Source organism: Podarcis liolepis (genome assembly GCF_965112155.1).
Source record: "Podarcis liolepis genome assembly, chromosome: 2".
Lineage (NCBI taxonomy): Eukaryota > Metazoa > Chordata > Lepidosauria > Squamata > Lacertidae > Podarcis > Podarcis liolepis.
Genome location: NC_139555.1, coordinates 61960474 through 61982112, shown reverse-complemented (window position 1 = coordinate 61982112; position 21639 = coordinate 61960474). Strand labels below are relative to the sequence as shown.

The window sequence follows — 21639 nt, the reverse complement described above, 5'->3', positions numbered from 1 at the left end:
ACTGAACCCCAAATGATTCAGTCTTGATCTCTTAATGTGTCTCTATAGTCTGCTTCCTCATGTGTACAGCATGGGGTGTTGGTACTTCTTTCATCTCCCAACCTGGAGATGCCATATATTGAATTTGGGACCCTTCGACTGATCTATGGCCCTTCACCAAAGTACTTGCATGCTTTTAATATCCTCATAGGGAGAGACCTAAGGAAGGCTAAGGATTGCTCCACATTTCAAAATCAGATTAGGGGAAACTAAGAGTATTTCATAAGAAGGCCTGCCTCTGACTTTTAGAATGATGATTTTAGCCATTTCTTTGTTTCTTTCTGACTTTTGTAGGTGGGGGAGACATTGTCTGAATCATATTTTTACAGCCTTTGTAAAACTGATTTTTACAGCCGTTGAGAACTGATTGCGTTTAATGAAAGGGCTGGTGCCGTGCTGTTTCATTATTTAACAGGTTTTATTTATGTATCTGGTTTTAATTCTATTAATGTTTAATTGTTTTTAATGATGGCTTTCTCTATGTTTTAAGCGATTCTTGATTTTATCTGTAAGCGACCTTGAGTCCCAGCAGGGAAAAAGGTGGGGTATGCATAAATATAATGATCATCATCATCATCTTTCACAACTAGGGGACTACTTATAAATTGCCTGTTCTGTCTTTACAGGCTAAAATTGTTTGGGGCTTGGGGAGAGACAGAGACAGGAAATTGGGAGCAAAGTAGCTCTGAGCCTTACAAATCAGAAGCATTAAAACCAGATACAGTTTCACATTTGAAATTTCCAGCTAATGAAAGGGAATCTCTCCGATGTTGCCTCATCTTTCCGGGTTAATGAGCAGTTCCACTCTCTGATGAAACAGGCAGATCATTAATGACCAATAATCAGTGACATTTCTCTTCCTACTGTACCTGTGATGGGGGAATTGGCTTCTTTTTAAACTACTGATTAGAGAATTCTATTCATCTTCCAGGTTTTATGTAAAATATTTTTGAAGCAAAAGTTAAGTTGCACCTTGCTTTCCTTAACTGCACTGGGCTGATCCAGAATTATAACATGGGTATCTTTAGACAATGCTTAAAGGCTGGACTTGCCACAATTTTTCCTCCCTTGCTCTGAGCTGAGCACATCCTCTGGGATGGGACAGGAGAGCCATCAATAACATAAGCATTCAAGGAACCATTTCTTGTTGCACTCTGTTGAATCCTACTCACGTGTCTAGGTGCAGGTTCCTGCCCCCTACTTTGTGTTCTGGGTCTCTGCATCATATTGTGTCTTTGGCCTTTATTTTGGTAGTCGGCTTAAAAGTACTCTGGTTCTCTGAACAGGTTGAATCCGTGTTCATTCTTACAACTAGTGTGGAGTTCAGTTTCACATCTTGCTCCTGGAAAGGCCTGTTCTCTTAAGCCTTGCCCTTGGCACTTCTGAACAGTTGTTATCTGTTGCAGCTTGTGGGGTCCAAAGGAGGAAAGGGCTTGGCTTTACAGAGAGATTGTTGGATCATGTAAAGGCTGCCCTTTAGACAGCGCAAGAATGGTGCTTTAAGAGATTTTCTGCAGAATATAAAATGCCATTTGATGGTTCTGTAGCTGTACTGTTGCACTCAGGTAACAAATACCTTGGAAATATGACTCTGTTGGTGAGTTTGTGAGTTGGCAATGGGCAAGCCCAAGCATACATCTGCCGTAAAAAATCGCAACCTTTGCTACAGCTTCATTTCTGCCCAAGTGCCTTCTTGTGCTCCATCAGTGTAAATTCTGTGGAGGAGCAATATCTCTGATTTCTGTGCCAGCAGGATCTGAGCAGGGTCATCTTGCAGTCTTCACTCATCGCTGATTTTAAGACAGGGAGGAAGGGACTGAGCCAGAAGCCTTTAGTAGATAAAAGTCAGGGCTGGGGGAGCAGCTGCTTGTCCATCACTGCCTTCTGGGTATGTCCTGCTGAAAATAATATGAATTTGACTTTGCCTGCAGTGTACTTCTAGCTAATCAGAAGCATGGTTTACATATAGGACACTCAGGGAATTGCCTAACAGCCTGCTAATTAAATACTCGCTCCATCCATTGATTTTGTTTTCCCAAGAGCTGCCTTGTGCCATCTGTCTAAGGGGGCAGTCTGAGGTCCTGTATCCTTCCCTTAATTATTTATGCAGGTCTGTTCGGAAGCAGCTGGCAGTTCGGATGCAGCTGGAGAAAGGTGCCTTGCAGATCTGACTTTTGAGCCTCTCCTGACCTGGCCATGAGGTGATGGTGGCAAGAATCCTGGTTCTGTAGTCTTCATGCATTTTTTTTTTCATTACAGAGCCTTTGGCCTGGAATTTTAATTTAGCCCTTTTATTACTTTTCCATTCTCTTTAAATTGGTCGCTGCTGGAATTCCAGTTTGTACACAATGCATCAGGAGTGTGGGAAACAATTCAGAGAGGGTTTTTTTTCATGTTTTGTGTATGTGTGGAGAGGCTATTTTTGTGTCTTTCTGGTGGCTGGTCTCGGGAACACTGGTTGCTATAGTAATATTAATAATAACATCACTTAGCATTGTGAAATACCCATTTGAATGTTTGGGATGAGGTTAAATTTAAGATTGGTTTATCATTCCTGGTTTCAAATATAGTCCTGAGGCGTGCACCCCCCCCTTTGGTTTTTCAAAGTGACGTTTCCTGTAATTGCTGGGTCTGAAAGGGCAAGCTAGAACAGTATTTCCATGACACAGTAGGTTCTCCCTGTTTCCTTAAATGGCATATTTTAAAATGGCATTCACTTCCTCAGGATAGTTAAAACAAGAACTTAACACCTGGGAAATTAGGAATATCAAATTAGTTAGCATTGGTTATTTTCTGAAATGTTTTTTCAAGTCTTATTCAAAATGCCAGGATGTGCTTGGCAGGGCACAGATCCACTAATGTAACCTTACTCCAAGTTCAGTGGATTAGCCCACACATGAAAACTCATAAGCAAACAAAACTCAGAGGATGGGGAGGAGGATATAGATCTCTGTGGTATTTATCCACTTACTTGGAATGGTAAAAAATGACATGCTCATCCTGTTGTTTTCACTTGCAAATCCTCAGTGGACATGCCAGTGGGCTAACCTCCCCCTCCCACCTTACAATGTGCGTGTATGAGCCAATTTCTGACATACTACTTCAAACAAATTACTCCCTTAGCTGTTCTACATATATGATCACAGTGAAGCAGAAGAAACTAGTCACTGCTTCCCTCTGTTTTCCTTAGTAGGTATTCTAACAAAACGGGCAATTCTATGTATTGCATAGCAAGCTACCAGCTCAAGGTGACTTTCGAAGGAATCCAGTTTATATATAAACCATTTAACAGTGACTTTGCTCTCGGCTACTTCTAAATTTATCTGTACTCCTGCCCAAAGGCATTAACCATGAATGCAGGTGCGAATGTTTAGAGGTGTGTAGGACCCAAATGAGCATATTGAACTGAGTAATACACTTCTAGTTGAATCAAAAGTGTGCCCCCCCCTTCCAAACCAGTAAGAGGAGGAGGGTCTCCCTCTTCCCTGCCTCCCCCTCTCCACATGGAACCAATTTGTCTGCACTACAGAAATCCTTCCTTTTTCAGCAAAATAATAATAATCAGCATTTTCTCTTTTGTGCAGGTGATGTTGTGGATATCTATCAGCGAGAGTTCCTGGCGTTAAGAGACCGCTTGCATGCTGCAGAACAGGAGAGCCTCAAGCGATCGAAGGAGCTGAACCTAGTCCTGGATGAGATAAAGCGAGCCATCTCTGAGAAGCAGGCCCTGAGGGATATAAACCGGACGTGGAGCAGCTTATCTGGTAAATCTGGCTTTAACAAGGATGAGCTCATGATACACTGAAGCTGCAGAGAAGAAGCTTCTCCACAGAAGTGTGTGTATTCACACAGATCATCAGATAGACAGGCATGCCTTTCCACAGGGAGCAGGTCATTTGGATGTTTTGTTGAGCATATAAAGACTGAAAATAATATTGGTAGGTCGGGTGTGAGTGGCATTAAGACATTTCCCTTCACCTATATCACATCCTCACTATGTATGTGATGTGAATATGATGGGAAAAAAAAGGTTGGAAATCCAGTGAAAACATAGTCATCTTCAACTTGCCAGTTACTGTCACATGGTATGTGAAATCTCTGTGAAAGTTATACTTCTATGCGCTTAAACTTTGGCAACCGAGTTACTTGTCTCCGCCTGCTTATGAGTCTGGTCCCTTATGAATTGCCGCAAATATCATTCCTCGCACCCACTTGCACAGTTGTGTTTTCAAATGGCCTGACTGCCTGCTTCTTTCTTTTGCAATTATCCTAGCTTCCCATAGGCCAAGGATGGGGAACCTGAGACTCTCCAAGTATGTTGAATTACAGTTCCCACCTTCCCTGACCATTGGCTGTGGTAGCTGGAGGAGAAGCCTGACAACATCTGGAGAGCCAAAGGTTCATCATTCCTGCTTTGGGCAGCCTTGTAAATGTTGCTTCCTTCTGCAGTGAAAGCCCATTCTGCCCATTCTTTCCTTCATAGGCTACACTGGTAGCAGAGGCAGCCTGCAGAAGATGGCCTTCAGTGCTCCCTAGTGGTGATTGAATAAGCACTTCAGAGGGGCAGAATGTTGATTCCCCCCCCCCTTTTCATTATTTATAAAAAATCATGAATTTAATCAAGATGGATGTATAGTATAAATACCATTTTTAAAATAAAAGTTTCAATATAGTTGCTTTTAAACAACACTTTACTACCCTGAACAAAGTGATTTTTTAATGACTTGTTGGAACTTCTGATCGCTAGTGTGTTCAGTCTCCACAAATAGCACAGATTTAGTACATAGTAATGGGGCAAAATTAGGTCCTTGAGATTTGGTAAAAGCACAATAATACCAGGTGCAAATTTAGGCCTTTTTGCCAAAGGTTTGTTTTAAGTTTTATTCTTTTCTCAAATGACTTGGGTGTGTGCTTATCTGTCTTGAGCCTTAAATAATTCCTGCTAAACTTAATGGGATTATAGGGTACAAGTGAAAAAGATTGGACTGATTAACCCAAGTTAAGTGATCATCTCAGCTGGCCAGATGGTGCTATGAAGTGGGCATGCCCTCAAGCTTAACAGTCTCCCTCCTTCCTCATTATAACATTGGGGGAAATGTCAGAACGTTCGTCTTTTCTTTTCTCAAACAGATGAAACAAAACTGAAACTCTGGAATATCACTAACAAGAATGTGTTGCATCTCCCCACCATCTTCCATCATTTGCCTCATTTGCTGTCCAAGGAGAACAGCCTGCAGCCGGCTGTGCATGTTGGACAGGGACGCACCGGAGGTAAGTGGATGCCGTGGGTTTCTTGTTGCTCTTTAGGCCACTTCCCTTCCAACTCTTCCCCCATGCCTACCCTGTCCCAGACCTAACGGAATTATCAAATGACAAGCTAAGGATGCATAAGATTTATATGTTACGGCTGCTGCCATACCTAGGCCACTTCCTGTGGTGGCCATTTTTGAGAAGCCAGCTGGTTGTGTGGCCAGCTTCTGATACAGTTGAGATGGTGCTGCCATGGAAAATAGCTTCCCTATACCTGCCAAGGGCATGTATGGACATGAACGTCCCGTCCTTCTCTTTCTGTTTCTGTGCACAAGGCAGCAGAGACAGAAGGAAGCTCCTGGAAATGGTCTGGCAGGCAGTTTGCTTTGCTAGAGTCTCTCCTTTCAGTTATGTGAACTGTTCCTTCTGCACTTATCTCATTATACACCACTTTGTGGCACAGATGGGCAAGATGACCTGCCCAGGCTGAGCATGAGTGCTGTGTACCTTCCATTCAGAAACTGTCTCAGGGGTATATTGCCTGTGCTATATTATTTTAAGAGACAATGCTTTACTGCATAAAGGAGGGATCCCCACACTGCACCTTCAGGTACCCCTGCTGGTGTCCGCAAAGCCCCTTCAATTTTCAAAATGTTTTTAATTTAGTTGTTTTATTTTAGGATGAGGTTGTTTGATCAGGAGTTACCTTTCTTTTGGAAGGAGGGGAATGCCTGCCTTTATGTTGTTGTTGTTGTTTTGATGTTTATGTATGCACATCACCAGGTTTTCTTCTGTGAAATGGGTATTTTATGGTACCCACAACAGTTTCTTAGATTTGCAAGCGTGCCCACTGGCCTAAAAAGATTGTGGGGTCCCTGGTATAGAGTGTCTTTTGGGGATCTGGCTAAGCCTTTGTTAGAACAAACCCAATCCTCCAGAAGGTAAAGTACTTAAGTTAAATCTCTACTTTTGATCCCCTCAAGTCTTGTTCTAGCAATGTAGGGCAGATTCTGCTTCCTCAGTCAAAAGCAATATGGTGTACGAGGACTCTCTGCCAGCTTACAATCCCAGGACAGCCATGGTGGCCACTGCTACACATCCATCTACATTTCGTTTGAGGGTATTAGTTCATTCTCCAGCAGAAGCAGCTACTGGGTGGTGCAGAACTGCTTTGCTAGCTTTCTGGAATGTGGGTCACTGTTGCTTACCAGGAGTGGGAGGGACAAGGTGGCTGGGAGGTTGGTTTGGTGCAAACATAGTGGCAGGATTGCCATATTTGGCCCACTGGTGCATTTGCACTATGCCCATCTTCCTGCTGTCTTGCCCTTGACCTGCCATGAAGCTCTTGATGTCCTTCTTGACAAGCCACCTTCATTATCCAGAATATATGGAGAACTTTGCCAAAAAACAAGTAGAAAAGGAAATTGTGCTCCTTTGAGATGTGAAGTATGACGTGAGAAACTGTGGTTTTTTTTAGCAAGCTAACTTTAACTATATTTTTGTTCTGCTCATTTACAGTATCGATAGTGATGGGGATCCCTAGTGTCAAGCGGGAGGTGCATTCCTATCTTACAGACACCCTAAACTCTCTGATCTCAGAGCTCAACCAGCAGGAAAAGGAAGACTCTGTCATTGTTGTCATGATTGCGGAGGTAAAGTTATCACCTCACCTCCGAATCCAGCTTTGATAACTCCGTATCCCTTTATTGTCCATCTGACAGGGACTTGATGCTGATCCAGGAGCCTGCATGTAGTCATGAAACAGCAGGATGTCTCTCTCCACATGGCTGCGGGCCAACTTCTCCTTTGGCACAGGGAGATAAGTCTAACCTCAGGCTGCTGTCCGACAAGGATCATCGGGCACATCCCGCCAATGGGGCCCAGCGGGCTGTTTCCAGTGTGAAACAATGCTTGGATGCACTCAGCTGTAGAGGGTCAATATGTTAGCAGAAGGCTGCATGGCTGTTGCCAAGAAGGCACTTGTGTATGTCCCTTTAATTTAAATTGCACTCGGCTTGTTGACCTTTGCTCCAGCAGAACGCTAGGCAGCTGTTCTAAAAAAGGGGCCTGGTACAATTGCCTTCAGGGTGTTCTTTCAGGATCCTGGGCATTTGCTGCCACCCCCTGCTAGAGATCCCAAAAAGAACCTTAACTGAAAAAAATGCCTATGCATTTTGCTGTACTAAATGCCTCACATCATAACCAGCTTCTGGATTTGAGAGTTAGGATGACCTTTGCACATTAATCCGCTGTGGCCACTTTTTGTCTCAGGGTTTGTGTGTGTGTGTGTTTTTCATGTAGCAGTCCCATTGGGATTATTTGTCTCAAGCTTGAAACAAATTAGTTTTTCTTGCTTTCCAGAAATCCTTTCTGCAAAAATAGCCTTCAGTAGCAAATTATTTCGAAGAGAACAGCAGCCCTTAATGACCCCTTTACTGATTCCTTTTTTCAGCATTCATTGATGGTATTTTTGTATGTGGAATTCCTTCCCACTTTGCAATTAAGCAGAAGAAAATGGCTGCACTTGAGGAGCAAATGGCTTCTTATTCTAAAATGGTAGATACTTTGCTTAGCAGAAAGGAGAACTCAGGGCTGCTTCACATCAGGCCCAGTACAGAATATACTCCAGCAAATGGCGAAGCTCTGGAGCCCAGGAGGAGGCACTGCTGATGTTGTTGCCACCATACCTTATGTGGCTCAGCTATGTGGCAACAGGAACAGTGCAGGGGCAAATACAGTGGTGCCCCGCAAGACGAATGCCTCGCAAGACGAAAAACTCGCTAGACGAAAGGGTTTTCCGTTTTTGTGTTGCTTTGCTAGACGAATTTCCCTATGGGCTTGCTTCGCAAGACGAAAACGTCTTGCGCTTTTTTTAAAAGCCGCTTGAAGAGGCGCAGTTGCGACGGACCATGCTTCGCAAGACGAAAAACATCACAAGACGAAAAGACTCGTGGAACGAATTCTTTTCGTCTTGCGAGGCACCACTGTACACTAAATGGAGTGACAGATCTGTGCAGCATGCTTTAACTCACTGACTGCTGCAGACATGGGCAGGCAGTCTACCCTCAAGCTACTAAGTTGTCCACGGTGGGGGAAGGGCAGCCACCAGTAGGGGACCACTGAGACCATCTTGCCCAAATTTCCCCCCCAAGACTGGAAGTTGGGCCTGCTTCACATATTTTTTTTCCTTTACACTTAAATTGATCTGTAGTGTATCAAGGGCTGTCTGAGTCTCTCTTGCATTTCATGCATGCACTGGAAAGCCTCTGTGTGCCTTTGTTTCTTGTTTTGGATAAGATACTCATGCTGTCCTTTTCTTACTGCCTGGATACATGTTGTTTTTTGTTTTTTTTACAAATTATTCAATGAAAAAAATGGCATGTCAAGTAATTTTAAGGCGCTTGATTGGCATGCTTTGCCTGCAGACAACACATTTTAATGTCTCCGTCTTAGCTTTTAGCCAGTGTGTGTGCATCTTGTGAGAATTTTAAGGAGATAGTGAACTTGAAATAGCTTGGATTTCCGGTTGCCCAGAGTTGGAACTCCACTAACTGCTCCCTTGGGCATAAGAGGGGGGTTCAATTTTTGCTGACTTCCCCATGCCTCTGCAGCCCCCTTTTTCTCCCCCAGTTCTTCTGTGGACAGTTAGAGAACCCTTTGGAAAAGCATGGAAAGTGGCACTAGGGGCTGCCAGGGGGAGGTTAAATTGGTGAACATCACCTTTTCTCCCCGCCCCCGTTTTCTGCAGGAGGCTCTGCTAAAACCAAGTCACTTCCACAAATGAAAGAAGAATATCATTATATATGTCTTTTGAATGTGTGAGGAAATTTGAAGATCTGTTGCTCACCAAGAGACTACGGTCACATCCACACCCTACACTCACAGAGCTAACATTCCCAGCATTCTTGACAATCTAGGGTTATTTTTTGGGGGGGGAAACCTATGGCTGCTAAAGTGGTGTTGGGGTGCTTTAAGGCACAACTGAAATGGAACAGGCAGACTTCCTCTAAACTGGGTGTCTGATGAGGAAGTGCCGTACAGAGCAAGGCAAGGTGGCATTTCCTGAAGGCACATGTGTACTTCTCATTTTCTGGTGCCAAGTTCTGAGGCAGTTATTGGAGCAGATGCATGCTGCATCCATTTACGAAGAACATAAAGCACCTTGTCTTCATTTTGCTGTCTGTTTTCTTAGATCAGAAACCACTCCTTGTTTGGGAAACTGAAAGCATCCTTAGATTCTTCCCTCCTCCCCTCCAAATGCACTTTTATTGTTCCCTTAACATTGTTTCCAAGATGGTTCTGATTTTGGGCATAAAATCCTGACCTTTCATTCATTCATTATGTTGTTTTGTTGCCAGATCTCACTTTTCAAATTGCCTTATCTTGCTATTAGGAGTCCGCTGAGAATGTAAACACATACTGCATCTTCTGAAGTAGGAAATTTAAAAATAAAGTGTATCTGGCAGCCCTTGGCAAGACTAGCAGCACTTGGCAACAGGACAAGCATGTTGGCATAAGTAGGGCTAGTAAGCATGATCTCTGAGGTGCAGAATATGCATATTGACAACTTCTTAAATCTGCTTGTTCTTATTGACTTGTACTCTTCAATTTTCCTTTGCAGACAGATCCACAGTATACAACAGGAGTGGCAGAAAGTATCAAAAGCCTGTAAGCAGCATTCTTTCATTCTTTATTACTATTGCATTCTTCTTAGGAAAAATACCAATTTTTACCTTTAATTAAAAAATGAGAACAAAAGTATTTTGGGGGGTTTTTGCATGTTATGTTTTCTTCCTGAGGAAGGTTTTTCTTTCTTTTTTTACTAAGCCTATGCATTGAGTTTGCATGCTGATTAACCTTTAATTTCCCCTCCCCTGTTAAAACAAGTTGTGAGTCTGCATCAGTCATGCCATCCATTTATTTCCCCTTTGTTTCTTAGATTATCAGGAGAGTCATTATTTTGGAACAGCAGCATGTGCTATGCTGCCTTTGGCCAGTATTTACGTTACTTGTGGGCTCCATGTCAGTTAACTGCTGCCTTAAGAGTTAACAGTGGTCCTGGGCAGACAGTTCTTGTTATCTTCATTCTACAGCCTGTTCACAGCAGGAGAAGCGGCTGCTTGCCAGCAACACAGACCTCAAACCAAAATAAGGCTTAGTTCCAACATCAATATCCCTGCCATGATGTCCTTTGCTTCATTAGGGTTATATTCTGTCTCCCTGCTGCTCCTACCAGGTCTGCATCTGATTTCTCCAGAGCTCTGTGTCAACCTAATAGTTAATTTCCCTCTCAAAGCATTATGTGGGTTTCTTTTTGCGTTGTCAGGGTTCTCTCATCAATAAGTTGCTCAGGGCGTTTTCTGGGGGTTTTAAGGATTTGGATGGGAGGCTCTGGTGGGTTTGTTTTTTAAAAAATGATTAGTGAGCTTGTAGAAGACACTGGGCAGGAATTAGTAGCATCAGTGCTCAGAGGACAGAAGATTTAGAAGATAATGGTAATGGAAGTGTCCCTGACTTCATTACCGCTTCTGCATTCTGCATGTTGCCTATTAATAACAGCCGCTAAGATCAAGACCTGGAAAAAAGGATGTGACCTACTAACTAAAGTTTTGCTCCGTGAGCTGTACAGGTGATGAGAGAAGGCTCTTGTAATAGCTAAGGTGGGAGTCATTTTGTTTCCAGTGCTGATGAAGAGTCTGTGGCTTATGTGGAGTCTGGCAAACTCCTTTTGGCTGTGGACGAGACCACACAATTATCAAGTCATTATAGGGCTGACTGTGTAATGGACCCCGATGAAATGGATGGACATTGTCTTGGAAAGCAGCTCTCTATCAGATGCCTCAAATGTTTCCCTTTTATCAGTTTAGCAATTTGATTTCTGAACACACATGCATGCACGCACATACTGCATGCACACAAATGGCTTGTTTTAGCTCCCTTAAACTGAACAGGAAGAATCATGGGCTGCATCAATAGGATCTGGGCTGCATCAATAGGAGTATAGCATCTAGATCAAGGGAAGTAATAGTGCCACTGTATTCTGCTCTGGTCAGACCTCACCAGGAGTACTGTGTCCAGTTCTGGGCACCACAGTTCAAGAAGGACACTGACAAACTGGAACGTGTCCAGAGGAGGGCAACCAAAATGGTCAAAGGCCTGGAAACGATGCCTTATGAGGAACGGCTAAGGGAGCTGGGCATGTTTAGCCTGGAGAAGAGGAGGTTAAGGGGTGATATGATAGCCATGTTCAAATATATAAAAGGATGTCATATAGAGGAGGGAGAAAGGTTGTTTTCTGCTGCTCCAGAGAAGCGGACACGGAGCAATGGATCCAAACTACAAGAAAGAAGATTCCACCTAAACATTAGGAAGAACTTCCTGACAGTAAGAGCTGTTTGACAGTGGAATTTGCTGCCAAGGAGTGTGGTGGAGTCTCCTTCTTTGGAGGTCTTTAAGCAGAGGCTTGACAACCATATGTCAGGAGTGCTCTGATGGTGTTTCCTGCTTGGCAGGGGGTTGGACTCGATGGGCCTTGTGGTCTGTTCCAACTCTATGATTCTATGTGGGGAGGGGAAACACAGTGGTGGCAAATGCCATCTTTAGTTTAGATGGCTTAGAGGAAAAGCAATTGCTCCTGTATCAAGAGAACAGCTTTCCCAGTTAGAAGCCACTGTTCAAATATTGCAGAAAGATGATTAATTGAAAGGAACACAAAGTTGTCAACAGGAAATAGCCACGCACACCCCCACCCCACAATGAGACAGAAAGGCTACTTTTTTATTCCTTAATCCCACTGCTGGTTCCTGTCGCCTTGCAATCACTTGATTAAGAAAAAGACTTACTACAGGGCACATGCTGAGACTGATTATCTACAGGCAAACACTGTCAAAACATGTATTATTTAAGGGCTGCCAAAAACACAGATGCTTTTTGGAATTTGAATGTGTACTGGTATATTGATGTAACCCTATGAAAAGACATTTAAACAAAGTGAAAAGTGAACGAGTCATTAATTGACCCTTGGAATAGTAGTAGTAGTAATAGTAATAATAATAATAATAATAATAATAATAATAATAATAATAATAATGCAGTAGCTCTGCCATGACAGGAAAAAACATCAAAGTATTTGACTTTTCTAAAGAACAGAGAGACAAAATGCAGTGATGTAATCTTTGTAACAGAATATTGTATGTTGCTTTGGCCTGCCTGGGGAAATGACTAACAAATTTAATAATTAAATATTGACTTACCGTATTTTTCGTCCTATAGGGCGCACCGGCCCATAGGACGCATCTTGTTTTTTGGGGGGGAAATGAAAAAAATATATATATTCCCCCCCCCCCCGCCGCCGCCCTGGCTGCCGCCCCAAGCCTTGCGCTCACCTCCCCGAAGCACGGGGCACCCTCCGGAGGGCTCCCCGTGCTTCGGGCGACAGGCTGCCGCCCCAAGCCTCGCGCACTCGGCGGGACCTCCTGCCGGGCGCGCAAGGCTTGCGGACACTCGCGGGGGCTGCAGGCTGCTGCCCGCAAGCCTTATGAGCCCGCAGGAACTCCCACCGGGCTTGCAAGGCTGGCGGATAGCTTCCTGAAGCCTGGAGAGTGAGAGGGGTCGGTGCGCACCGATGCCTCTCGCTCTCCAGGCTTCAGCGAAAGCCTGCATTCACCCCATAGGACGCACACACATTTCCCCTTCATTTTTGGAGGGGGAAAAGTGCGTCCTATGGGGCGAAAAATACAGTAATGAAGATTCATATAACACAAATAACATATATAACACAGATAACATCAGATATAAAATGAATTGGGAACCTGTCTAGTCTAAACTGCCTTGGGCTCCTTTGGGAGAAAGGAAAGGACACACATTTAAGAAATTTTTTATTTTATTTACATCCTATTTACATCCTGCCCTTCCTTCTGAAGGAGCCAGCAGACACAGTAATAATAACACATTAGAAATAAAAACTAAATGCAGTTTTAAAACGTTCTAAAAACAGTTACAAACACTCTCAGCCAGGTCCTCCTCCAACACTCTGCATCATACAGACACACATGGCTAGTGGTCAGGGGTGAGGGCAGTTGGGAGTCCCAACAACATCAAGAGGGCTACAGGCCCCATATCCATGAACTAGGGGGAGGAGCTAGTACCCAGTTGCCTTTTGTAACAATCAGGACATTTAGCATGTAATACGTAAAAAATCGCAATAAACAAACAAGCCCTCATACTGAGCAGCATTCAAAAGTAATGTTCATGTAAGAATGGGGCACAAGTGTGGTAGGAAAATCTAACTTCACCTTCCACAAGCTGCTGTGAGGTATTTGAGAAATCCAAGGCAGGGGGAGAGCTTTTCAAAATGGCAACAATTCCCCCTGTTGCTGTTTCTTCTGTTTTAAAATAGGACCTGAAAGCACAGTAGCTCCTGTGGAGGTTTTCTTCCCCAGAGCTTTTAATGTCGTCCTGCCCTGTGGTGTGCCATGATTTTCAGGCTATTAATCGCTAGTGTTGGGTTGCATTCTCCTCTTTGCAGAAAGTGACAGCTTCTTCCTTGCCTTTTTTTTTTTTTTTGTTTTGTTTTTTTTTTGTTCCTTCTCAGGTTCCCCAATGAAATACATTCTGGCCTTCTAGAAGTTATTTCCCCTTCTCCACACTTCTACCCAGACTTCTCTCGCCTCCGGGAATCCTTTGGCGACCCCAAGGAAAGGGTCAGGTAAGAGAGAGCCTGCTGACTGGATACCTACTGGCACTCTGTGTTCGTCTGCCCTGCCCCCCACCACCATGGCTTTGTAAGAGAAGAAACAGGCATTTAAAGGGAGCAAGTAGAGGTTGAATGGCCTGTACTTCTTTTCCAAAATGTATTTGCCTGAGCAAGCTGCTCAAATTGTGAACAGCGCTGTTTCTCTTTTCTTGTGACTCCAATGGAATGTGTGCCTTAGAGCTAGTGCCATTATTCACACAATTGCTAATCATGTGACAGCTCTTTTAATTTAACATAAGCAGCCCCCGCAGCAAAGGGTGGGGGGGGGCCCACAACCCTTTGCTCCCACTGCAGTTCTGATCCAGATGTTGGCCCCTCCCATGGCAATTTGCATCAGAAAGGAAGGAAACTCCCACTGGCACCCACAGGGGAAAAAAATCTTAATGCAAATAGCAGCCAGAAGGGGGCTGGATAGAAAGCTGCCTTATGCAGAGTCAAGACTGCTGTTGGTCTATATTGCTTACACTGAGCGGCAGCAGCTCTCTGGGAATTCAGACCAAGGACATTCCAAGCCCTGCCTGGCTCCAGGGATTGAACCTGGAGCTTTTTGCATGTAAAACAGGTGCTCTGTCAATGAGCTATGGCCCTTCCCCACGAAAGTAAGGACTGTGGCAGGGACAGAGGGTTAAATCTCTTACTCCCCCCCCCCCCAATGCTGCAGTTACAATCTGGACTGAACCGCCTCCCATGACTGTTCCGTTACTTAGATTTTTAAAACTACACGTTGCTAATCCCATGAATAACAACAGATGTCGTTTGGTCCTAAAATCACCTAGAGTCCAAGCTAGAATGATAGCTATGTACTCAGAATAGATCTGGAACTCATTATGGTCTCAGAATGAGAGTGTACCAGATTCTGAATTCCCTGCTGAACTTGTGTTTTTCTCCGTTGAAAGCACCTGCTGCCTGCCAGCAATGGAACAACTTTCTGCCTTGTGTGCCATTATAGCCTTTCTCTATTTTATAGGTGGAGGACTAAACAGAACCTAGATTATTGCTTTCTAATGATGTATGCACAGTCCAAAGGCATCTATTATGTCCAGGTAAGTTAAACATTGGCTAAAGTATAGATTCTGTTGCTCCCAGCAAGGAACATTTTGTCTGGGTCCTTGATCAAAACACAAAAGTATGTGTGGGAAGCCTGTGTTTTAGAAGGAGGGAGGGTACATACAGTAGACCATGTTGTTCATTATTTTGATCTGGCTGTTATGTGTTTCATTAAAACTGTTACTTTTAACTCTGTCTCTTTCTTGGGTAAGACCTTGGTGTTCTAATAGCAGTTGGCCAAATGAATTTTGCTAAGATTTAGATGGGGAAATAATCACTTTAACCTTCACAAGGTTTGAGGGAGAGCCATAGTTAAGGGGCAAAGCATTTGCTTTGAATGCAGAAGGTCCTAGATTCAGTTCCTGGCAGGGACAGGCTCCTGGCTGCCGGTCTGTGTTGACAGCATTGAGCCAGAAGGATCAATGGTCTGACTCGGTATAAGATAGCTTCATATGTTCCTGTATCCTGAGTTAGCTGGAGTGGTAGAATGGGACGTTTGGGGGGGGGGTTGTTGTTGTTTTTTAAGCATTTCAGCTTTGACATTATGTGGTCTTGACTTGGTAGCCTAACTGTGGAATCAGCATATTGCTGCTGGTACCTTATTATGTAACATGACTTTTGACAGCAGGGTCTATTTCTAATGTTTGCCTGCTTCCAATGGCTAGAAAAACAAGATCCGTGTTTGATTATGGGAATAGATCTTTTCTTGTATAATGCTGGCATGCCTGGAGCTAATTGACCATTACTGATTGAGTATTATTCATTATTTTAGTTCGTTTAACAAAAACAGGAAACTGCTGGAAGGTTTTGTCTTCCTTATTAAAACCCTGTCCCTGGCTAGAGGTTTCTTCCTCCCATTTTTGCTTGTTGGGCATGTTGTAGGGTAGAGTTTTTCTTCAGCAGAGTGCATGATCTGTCACGAGTACTGGCATCTCCCACTGTTTGTTTTGTAGCTGGAAGATGATATTGTAGCCAAGCCAAACTATCTCAGCACAATGAAGAACTTTGCTCTGCAGCAGCCATCAGAGGAATGGATGATCCTGGAGTTCTCACAGCTTGGGTTTATTGGTAAGGCTCCCTTCAACATAGCACCAACAGCACCTTCAGGTGCATTTTGCTTAGAGGAGAAACCTCTCCCAGCGGCATCTGCTTCAGTGCTGTGCCTAACTCTGCCTGCAGGAGAAAGGAAAGCACCATCCATGTTCTCAGTTGTGCTTCTTTTGGCACAAATGGAACACAAAAGTTGTGACAGTTACACTCTGGCTTCCTCCAAACTCAACGCAGAACACAAAGAACATACAGCAAAGCCTGCCATCTCTAGTTTCACTTTGCTTTTTTGTGTGACACAAATGTTTTATTGATGTGGCTTGTTAAACAGGCCAGGCGTCTTAAGAGGCTCTAGTTACTAGTTGGGAGGAGCAGCTGGTTCATGTGCATGCTTGTCTTGTGTACAGGGAAGTTTTTAATGTTTAATGTCTTACTGTGTTTTAATTTGTTGAAAGCCACCCAGAGTGGCTGGGGCAACCGAGTCAGATGGGCGGCATATAAATTTATTACTACCACTACTATGATGTTAAAACAGCAGAGATCCTTCACTGATTACAGGTGGGGAAAAAACCAGTCTTTCATACCACTCCTATTTGGGCGGCAACAATATTGGAAGGGATATGGGGGCACTGAATGCAACTGAATCAGGAACTGGAGAGGTGGCCTTGAATGAAGCCTAACAGGAAAGGTTGCTTCAAACCTTCATTCCATTTAAGGAGCAGAGCAGACATGGCTCATGGACAAACAAAATAATAATAATAATAATAATAATAATAATAATAATAATAATAATAAATTGCATTAGTAGTCTACCTTTCCTTCAAGGAGCTCAAGGTGGCTTACATAGTTGTCCTCCCCATTTTTTTCTCATAACAACTCTGTGAAGTTGGTTGGACTGAGAGAGTAAGTGGCCCAAGGTCACCCAGTAGGCTTCATGGCTGATTGAAACCTAGTTCAACATTCCCAACTGGTATGCCACACTGGTTCTCTATAACTTAATCAAGGTTGGGTTAAGAAGTATCCTCCTCATTCATTCATTTGCACTGTTTCTGTACTGCTTTCCAATATCACCTGGGCCAGGGAGAGGGCTTGTCTCCCTGATGCAGCAAGTGAGAAGGCCCTGCTCTGAGTGGGTGCTTATGTTGAAACAACAAATGGTACCCCAAGCAGGATCTCATTGGCAGGCCATTAAAGCATAAGGTGTGTGTTCGTTAGGTTCATTTGTAAGGAAAAATAAATGTTTCCAAAAGTTGTAGGAGACAGACCTACTGCACTCTTCAAATGCAGGGATGGCTGGCTGACTGACCTCTGGCCCTGCAGATGTTGCTGAGCTACATCTCCAGCCCCAGGCAGTGAGCGTGGCCAATCATCAGGGATAATGGATGTCATAGTTCAGCAACATCTGCAGGGCCACTAGTTAGCCACCACTGCTTCGATACTACATTTCTCCCTAGAATAGCACATATTGATTTTAGGCTGTGCCGGAGCAAATACAGTCCACTCTTATAAAGCCCTCACTGATATGAGGCATTAACGTTATTTACAGTGTCTGACCTCCTGTTAGGAGGTCAGAACATGTAGCAAAATGTACTTCTGGCCCGCAGACCACTGTTTGGAGAATAGACTGGCCCCTGAGAACATAGAAGTTGGCCTAAAGTCTTGGTCAAGAGTTGTCTGTAAGAGCACGGCCATATGTAAGGGGTTAGCAGTGTGCCAGTATTAAGATTCTGCTAATTGGCTCAGCATCAGCAGGCTGAATGCCTTTTTAAAAAGAAGTTCACATCTGTAGAGAATACTCCAGGGCAAGGAAAGGGTTGTTTCTCTGATCCAACATGCATTTCTAATTTTTCTCTCTTGTCCACACTTTCAGGGAAGATGTTCAAGTCTTTGGATCTCAGTCTTATTGTGGAATTCATACTCATGTTCTATAAGGACAAGCCCATAGACTGGCTCCTGGATCATATCCTCTGGGTAAAAGTCTGCAACCCAGAGAAAGATGCAGTAAGTTAACCCCAAATTAGTTGAATGGTCTCCTTCTAACTTATGCAGATGTGCCTTTTAACGAAATGATACTGAAATTATGCAGGGATTCTACAGTGGGTCATTTTTAAGGTATACTGAGTCTCTTTTAAATTAAAAACTGAATTCTGTAAAGGGCGGAATCACTTGTGGAGATGTTAAGGAATACTGGGTTTTGGTCGGAGGGGATACAATTTGTGGTTCCTAAAAGCTATTACAAGCCACAGAACTCCTCCCTCTGGCATGCTGTTAGATGCTGCCCCAAACAAGAGTGTTCCTGGCACTGGAGAGAGATGGGCTGGTTTGCATTGCTTTGATGCAAAATGCTCTCCAATAAAAACACATCAAATAGTTGGGTGATGAAGTAATTATTGCAACTGGATGCAAGGTAGTCAGAAGATAATCATTTGTGATATCATACTTAATGTTTGCTTATTTTTAAGAGACAACATTAGTACCCAGAGTAAGACTCGGCTACTGCCTATCTCCTTGCCTGGTTCCAGTCTACCTTTAGCACCCACACGTAGCCTTTTCTGGAACAAACAAAGCTTTTTCACTCACCCCATAGCACTTAACGCTCAGGGAAGACCAGCAGTTGCCACAGAAAGAAATATCTACTTTCCCAAAAGAGAGACTTTGCTTCCGCTCAGCTGAGGCTGACTAATACCTGGTTTGCTGGGTGGACAGCGATTTTCCCTGGGCTGGGATTTGCCTTGTGGTTTGCTCTGTGTCAATATAATGAGGTGTTGCTGGTGTTTATCTTGTTTACAAGGCCTTGAACTAGAACATAGTTTCAATGTCACTGTGCATCCACCTTCACTTGCCTTCCCCTTCCAAATTCCCCCCTCCCGCCCCCTGGCATGCTTTCCAGGGGATCCTGAGAGCATCTAAATCATTGTCTATTTTAAAATGTAACCTAGTTCCAGCATAGATTTCTGGCTCCCACTCCTGCTGCTTGCCTGATTAACTCTGCACAACAGTCTTTTAAACCAGACTTGCTCTTGTAAATCCTGCTGTGTAGAATCAAATTGGTAACTTGTAGGATTTGTCTCCTTGATTGAAAGTTTGCCTGACCTGAGGTTTAGTGGTGAAATGCTTTGCCTGATCTGAATATCTCTTCCTTTTGTCTGAAAACCAACTTTATAGTTCACCCACTGTAGCTGCTTTCATTAGCTGCATCGGTAACAACAATAAGAAGGCACAAGGCAGAGAGTGGAACCGCTCTTGACTGCTGTGTCCCACTTAACATCAGGCGGGAAGGAGCCCTTTGCTAGCTGCATTCAGGAATTCTCTCATGAGTGGAGCCAGGTTTTTAATTTTCTAAAGTAATGAGAGCTGGATTAGGGGATTATCTTGGAGCAGGGCTTCAGGGAATATGTCTGCAATACCAAGTGTTGCAGGTAGTACAAATGGTTTTGCAAAGCAACCTGTGTCTGTGAGAGAGGGCTGCCTCAAGGGGCCCCTTCTTACACATATTGGGTAGACAGCTATATTGGCAGTGGAACCACAGGTGACTGCCTTTCCTAAAATGTGCAAGTTCTTGGTCTTAAAAAGGCTTACCCAGCGGGATTTGTGAGTTCTATTGTTATTGTTTTCTGTTATATTTGTTGAATAATTTCCTAGCTAAAGATTAATTTAGCACCTCACATTAATAAGAATGTACATCCAGACCACCACTTCTTGGGACCAGCCATAAAGTATGTCACACCTCAAGAAACGAGGTGGGAATGCAAATGTGTGGCAGACAGATTTTTTGTAGGGGACAAAAATGGGGCAGGGGTAGGTGATGCCTTAAAAAATGGTCAGAGAGTGACATGGTGGTTTGGGCAGATTTCATTTTGCTTTGTCTTTTGCTGCTCTAGTCCTCCTAATGGTTGCATGTTTTCCTTCACATAAAATTGCAGGCTAAGATTTTAAATATGTTTTCCTTAATAAATGCTGGCATCAGGCAATCATACCTTTTATACACCCGTTTGCCATTTGCCTCATGAAAGGGAGGCAGGGCAAGGCAGTGGGGAATGACCTTGGGAAAAGATGACAAAATAGTATTCTTAAGTAGGCAGCTTTAGCTTATTCTAAGAGAAATTAGCAAGTGAAATGAACAAGGTGAATTGGCGCAAGGGTTCAGCGGCATACACCTACAGACTTTTAAAAGAGAAAAAAGCCTCTAGTGATGGAGGAGGAAGGGTTGATAATGAGTAGACGAGAAACAGCTTCAAACTTGCATCTGGACAAGTTTTGTACTTTAGGAAGGTGGTGGTAGAAGTGAAAGTGGTATTAGGCGCAGATTATACCTCCTTTTCACAGTACTATAAGTAAAAGAATAGTCTGCGCATGTGCCAATGTCAAAAGCTTATTTGTTCAGAGCTCAGTTTCTCCTTCATGCCTATGTGTCTCTATTCTTCATAAGTCTCCTACGTGCAGCATATTTTCATTCACAAATGTATTCTCAAAGTCTCCCAGGTGACAGAGTTGGGCAGAGGATTTTTTTTGTTTTTAAGAAAAAGTGCTGCAGATTTGCTTGGTACCACTCTAGAGTTGATCAAAATTTTCTCTTTTACAAACTGGTGGTAGAAACAGAAGGTGGCTCAGTTTCCTCTTAGCTGTGTAGAGACAAAATGAGACGGTTGCAATGAACATCAGCAAAATAGTATTTTATGAACAAAGAATACAAACATATGAAGTTGGGAGGAAGGCCCATGATTTATCCCGACAGCTAGTTAATTAATTTAACAGTAATGACACATTCATGAGACTACACCACCAACCAGAAGGTCATAGCGTCCTGCTGCCCAAGGCTGCCTCTTTCCCGCCTCCTTCCCATTCCCTGACTCTAGCAGGTTGCTAGAGATCAACAATACATTGCTACCCAGGCTCCATATAAACAGCCAAGCATGTATCAACAAAACGAAGGGCAAACATGCGTGCACAAGTTTATATGTTTATACTAATCATTATGTTCCTAGTGAGATCCTAACCCATCCACTTCCCTTAGAGTTGAGTCTAGCAACCTGGCTCAGTTGAAATCCAGTTAAAGAACACATTCCTGAGCTGTACTTCATTCTGACTCACTAGTAGTGACACCAGAATCGAGCTGGACAGCTGATCTCAATCTATATCCATCATCTTTTAAACATTTTTAAGAAGTTGCAATACCAGTCAAGGGAAGATAGTGGTCCACTTGGAACTAGACCTTCATACCAACTTTGATGTAGATGAAAGCATACCTGTTTTAAGTGTGGCAGAAACATTTTATACACACATTTGCTGCATTCTGAGGTATTTGTTTTCAGGGTAGTAAATATGTATTCAAAATACTTTCACAACACTTAGGCTGTGTACACACTATACCTTTAAAGCATGTTCAAAGCACATTCTATCTCTCAAAGAATTCTGGGCATGGTCGTTTGTAATTCTGTGTAGGGTAAACTACAGGGCCAAGAATTCTTTGAGGGATAGAATGTGTTTTAATGCGCTTTAAA

The 21639-nt window shown here is 43.4% G+C and overlaps 1 protein-coding gene across 1 annotated transcript in view; it reads left to right on the top strand.

Annotated features, from left to right (window-relative positions):
• MGAT4B (alpha-1,3-mannosyl-glycoprotein 4-beta-N-acetylglucosaminyltransferase B) overlaps positions 1-21639 on the top strand; it is a 73728-nt gene that overhangs the window by 39038 nt on the left and 13051 nt on the right. The window contains exons 2-9 of the mRNA XM_083488150.1: positions 3624-3803; positions 5170-5310; positions 6808-6941; positions 9911-9957; positions 13883-13996; positions 15012-15087; positions 16045-16159; positions 18009-18139. Of these exons, the coding sequence (XP_083344276.1) occupies positions 3624-3803; positions 5170-5310; positions 6808-6941; positions 9911-9957; positions 13883-13996; positions 15012-15087; positions 16045-16159; positions 18009-18139 (938 nt within the window). The remainder of the gene's footprint in view (positions 1-3623; positions 3804-5169; positions 5311-6807; positions 6942-9910; positions 9958-13882; positions 13997-15011; positions 15088-16044; positions 16160-18008; positions 18140-21639) is intronic.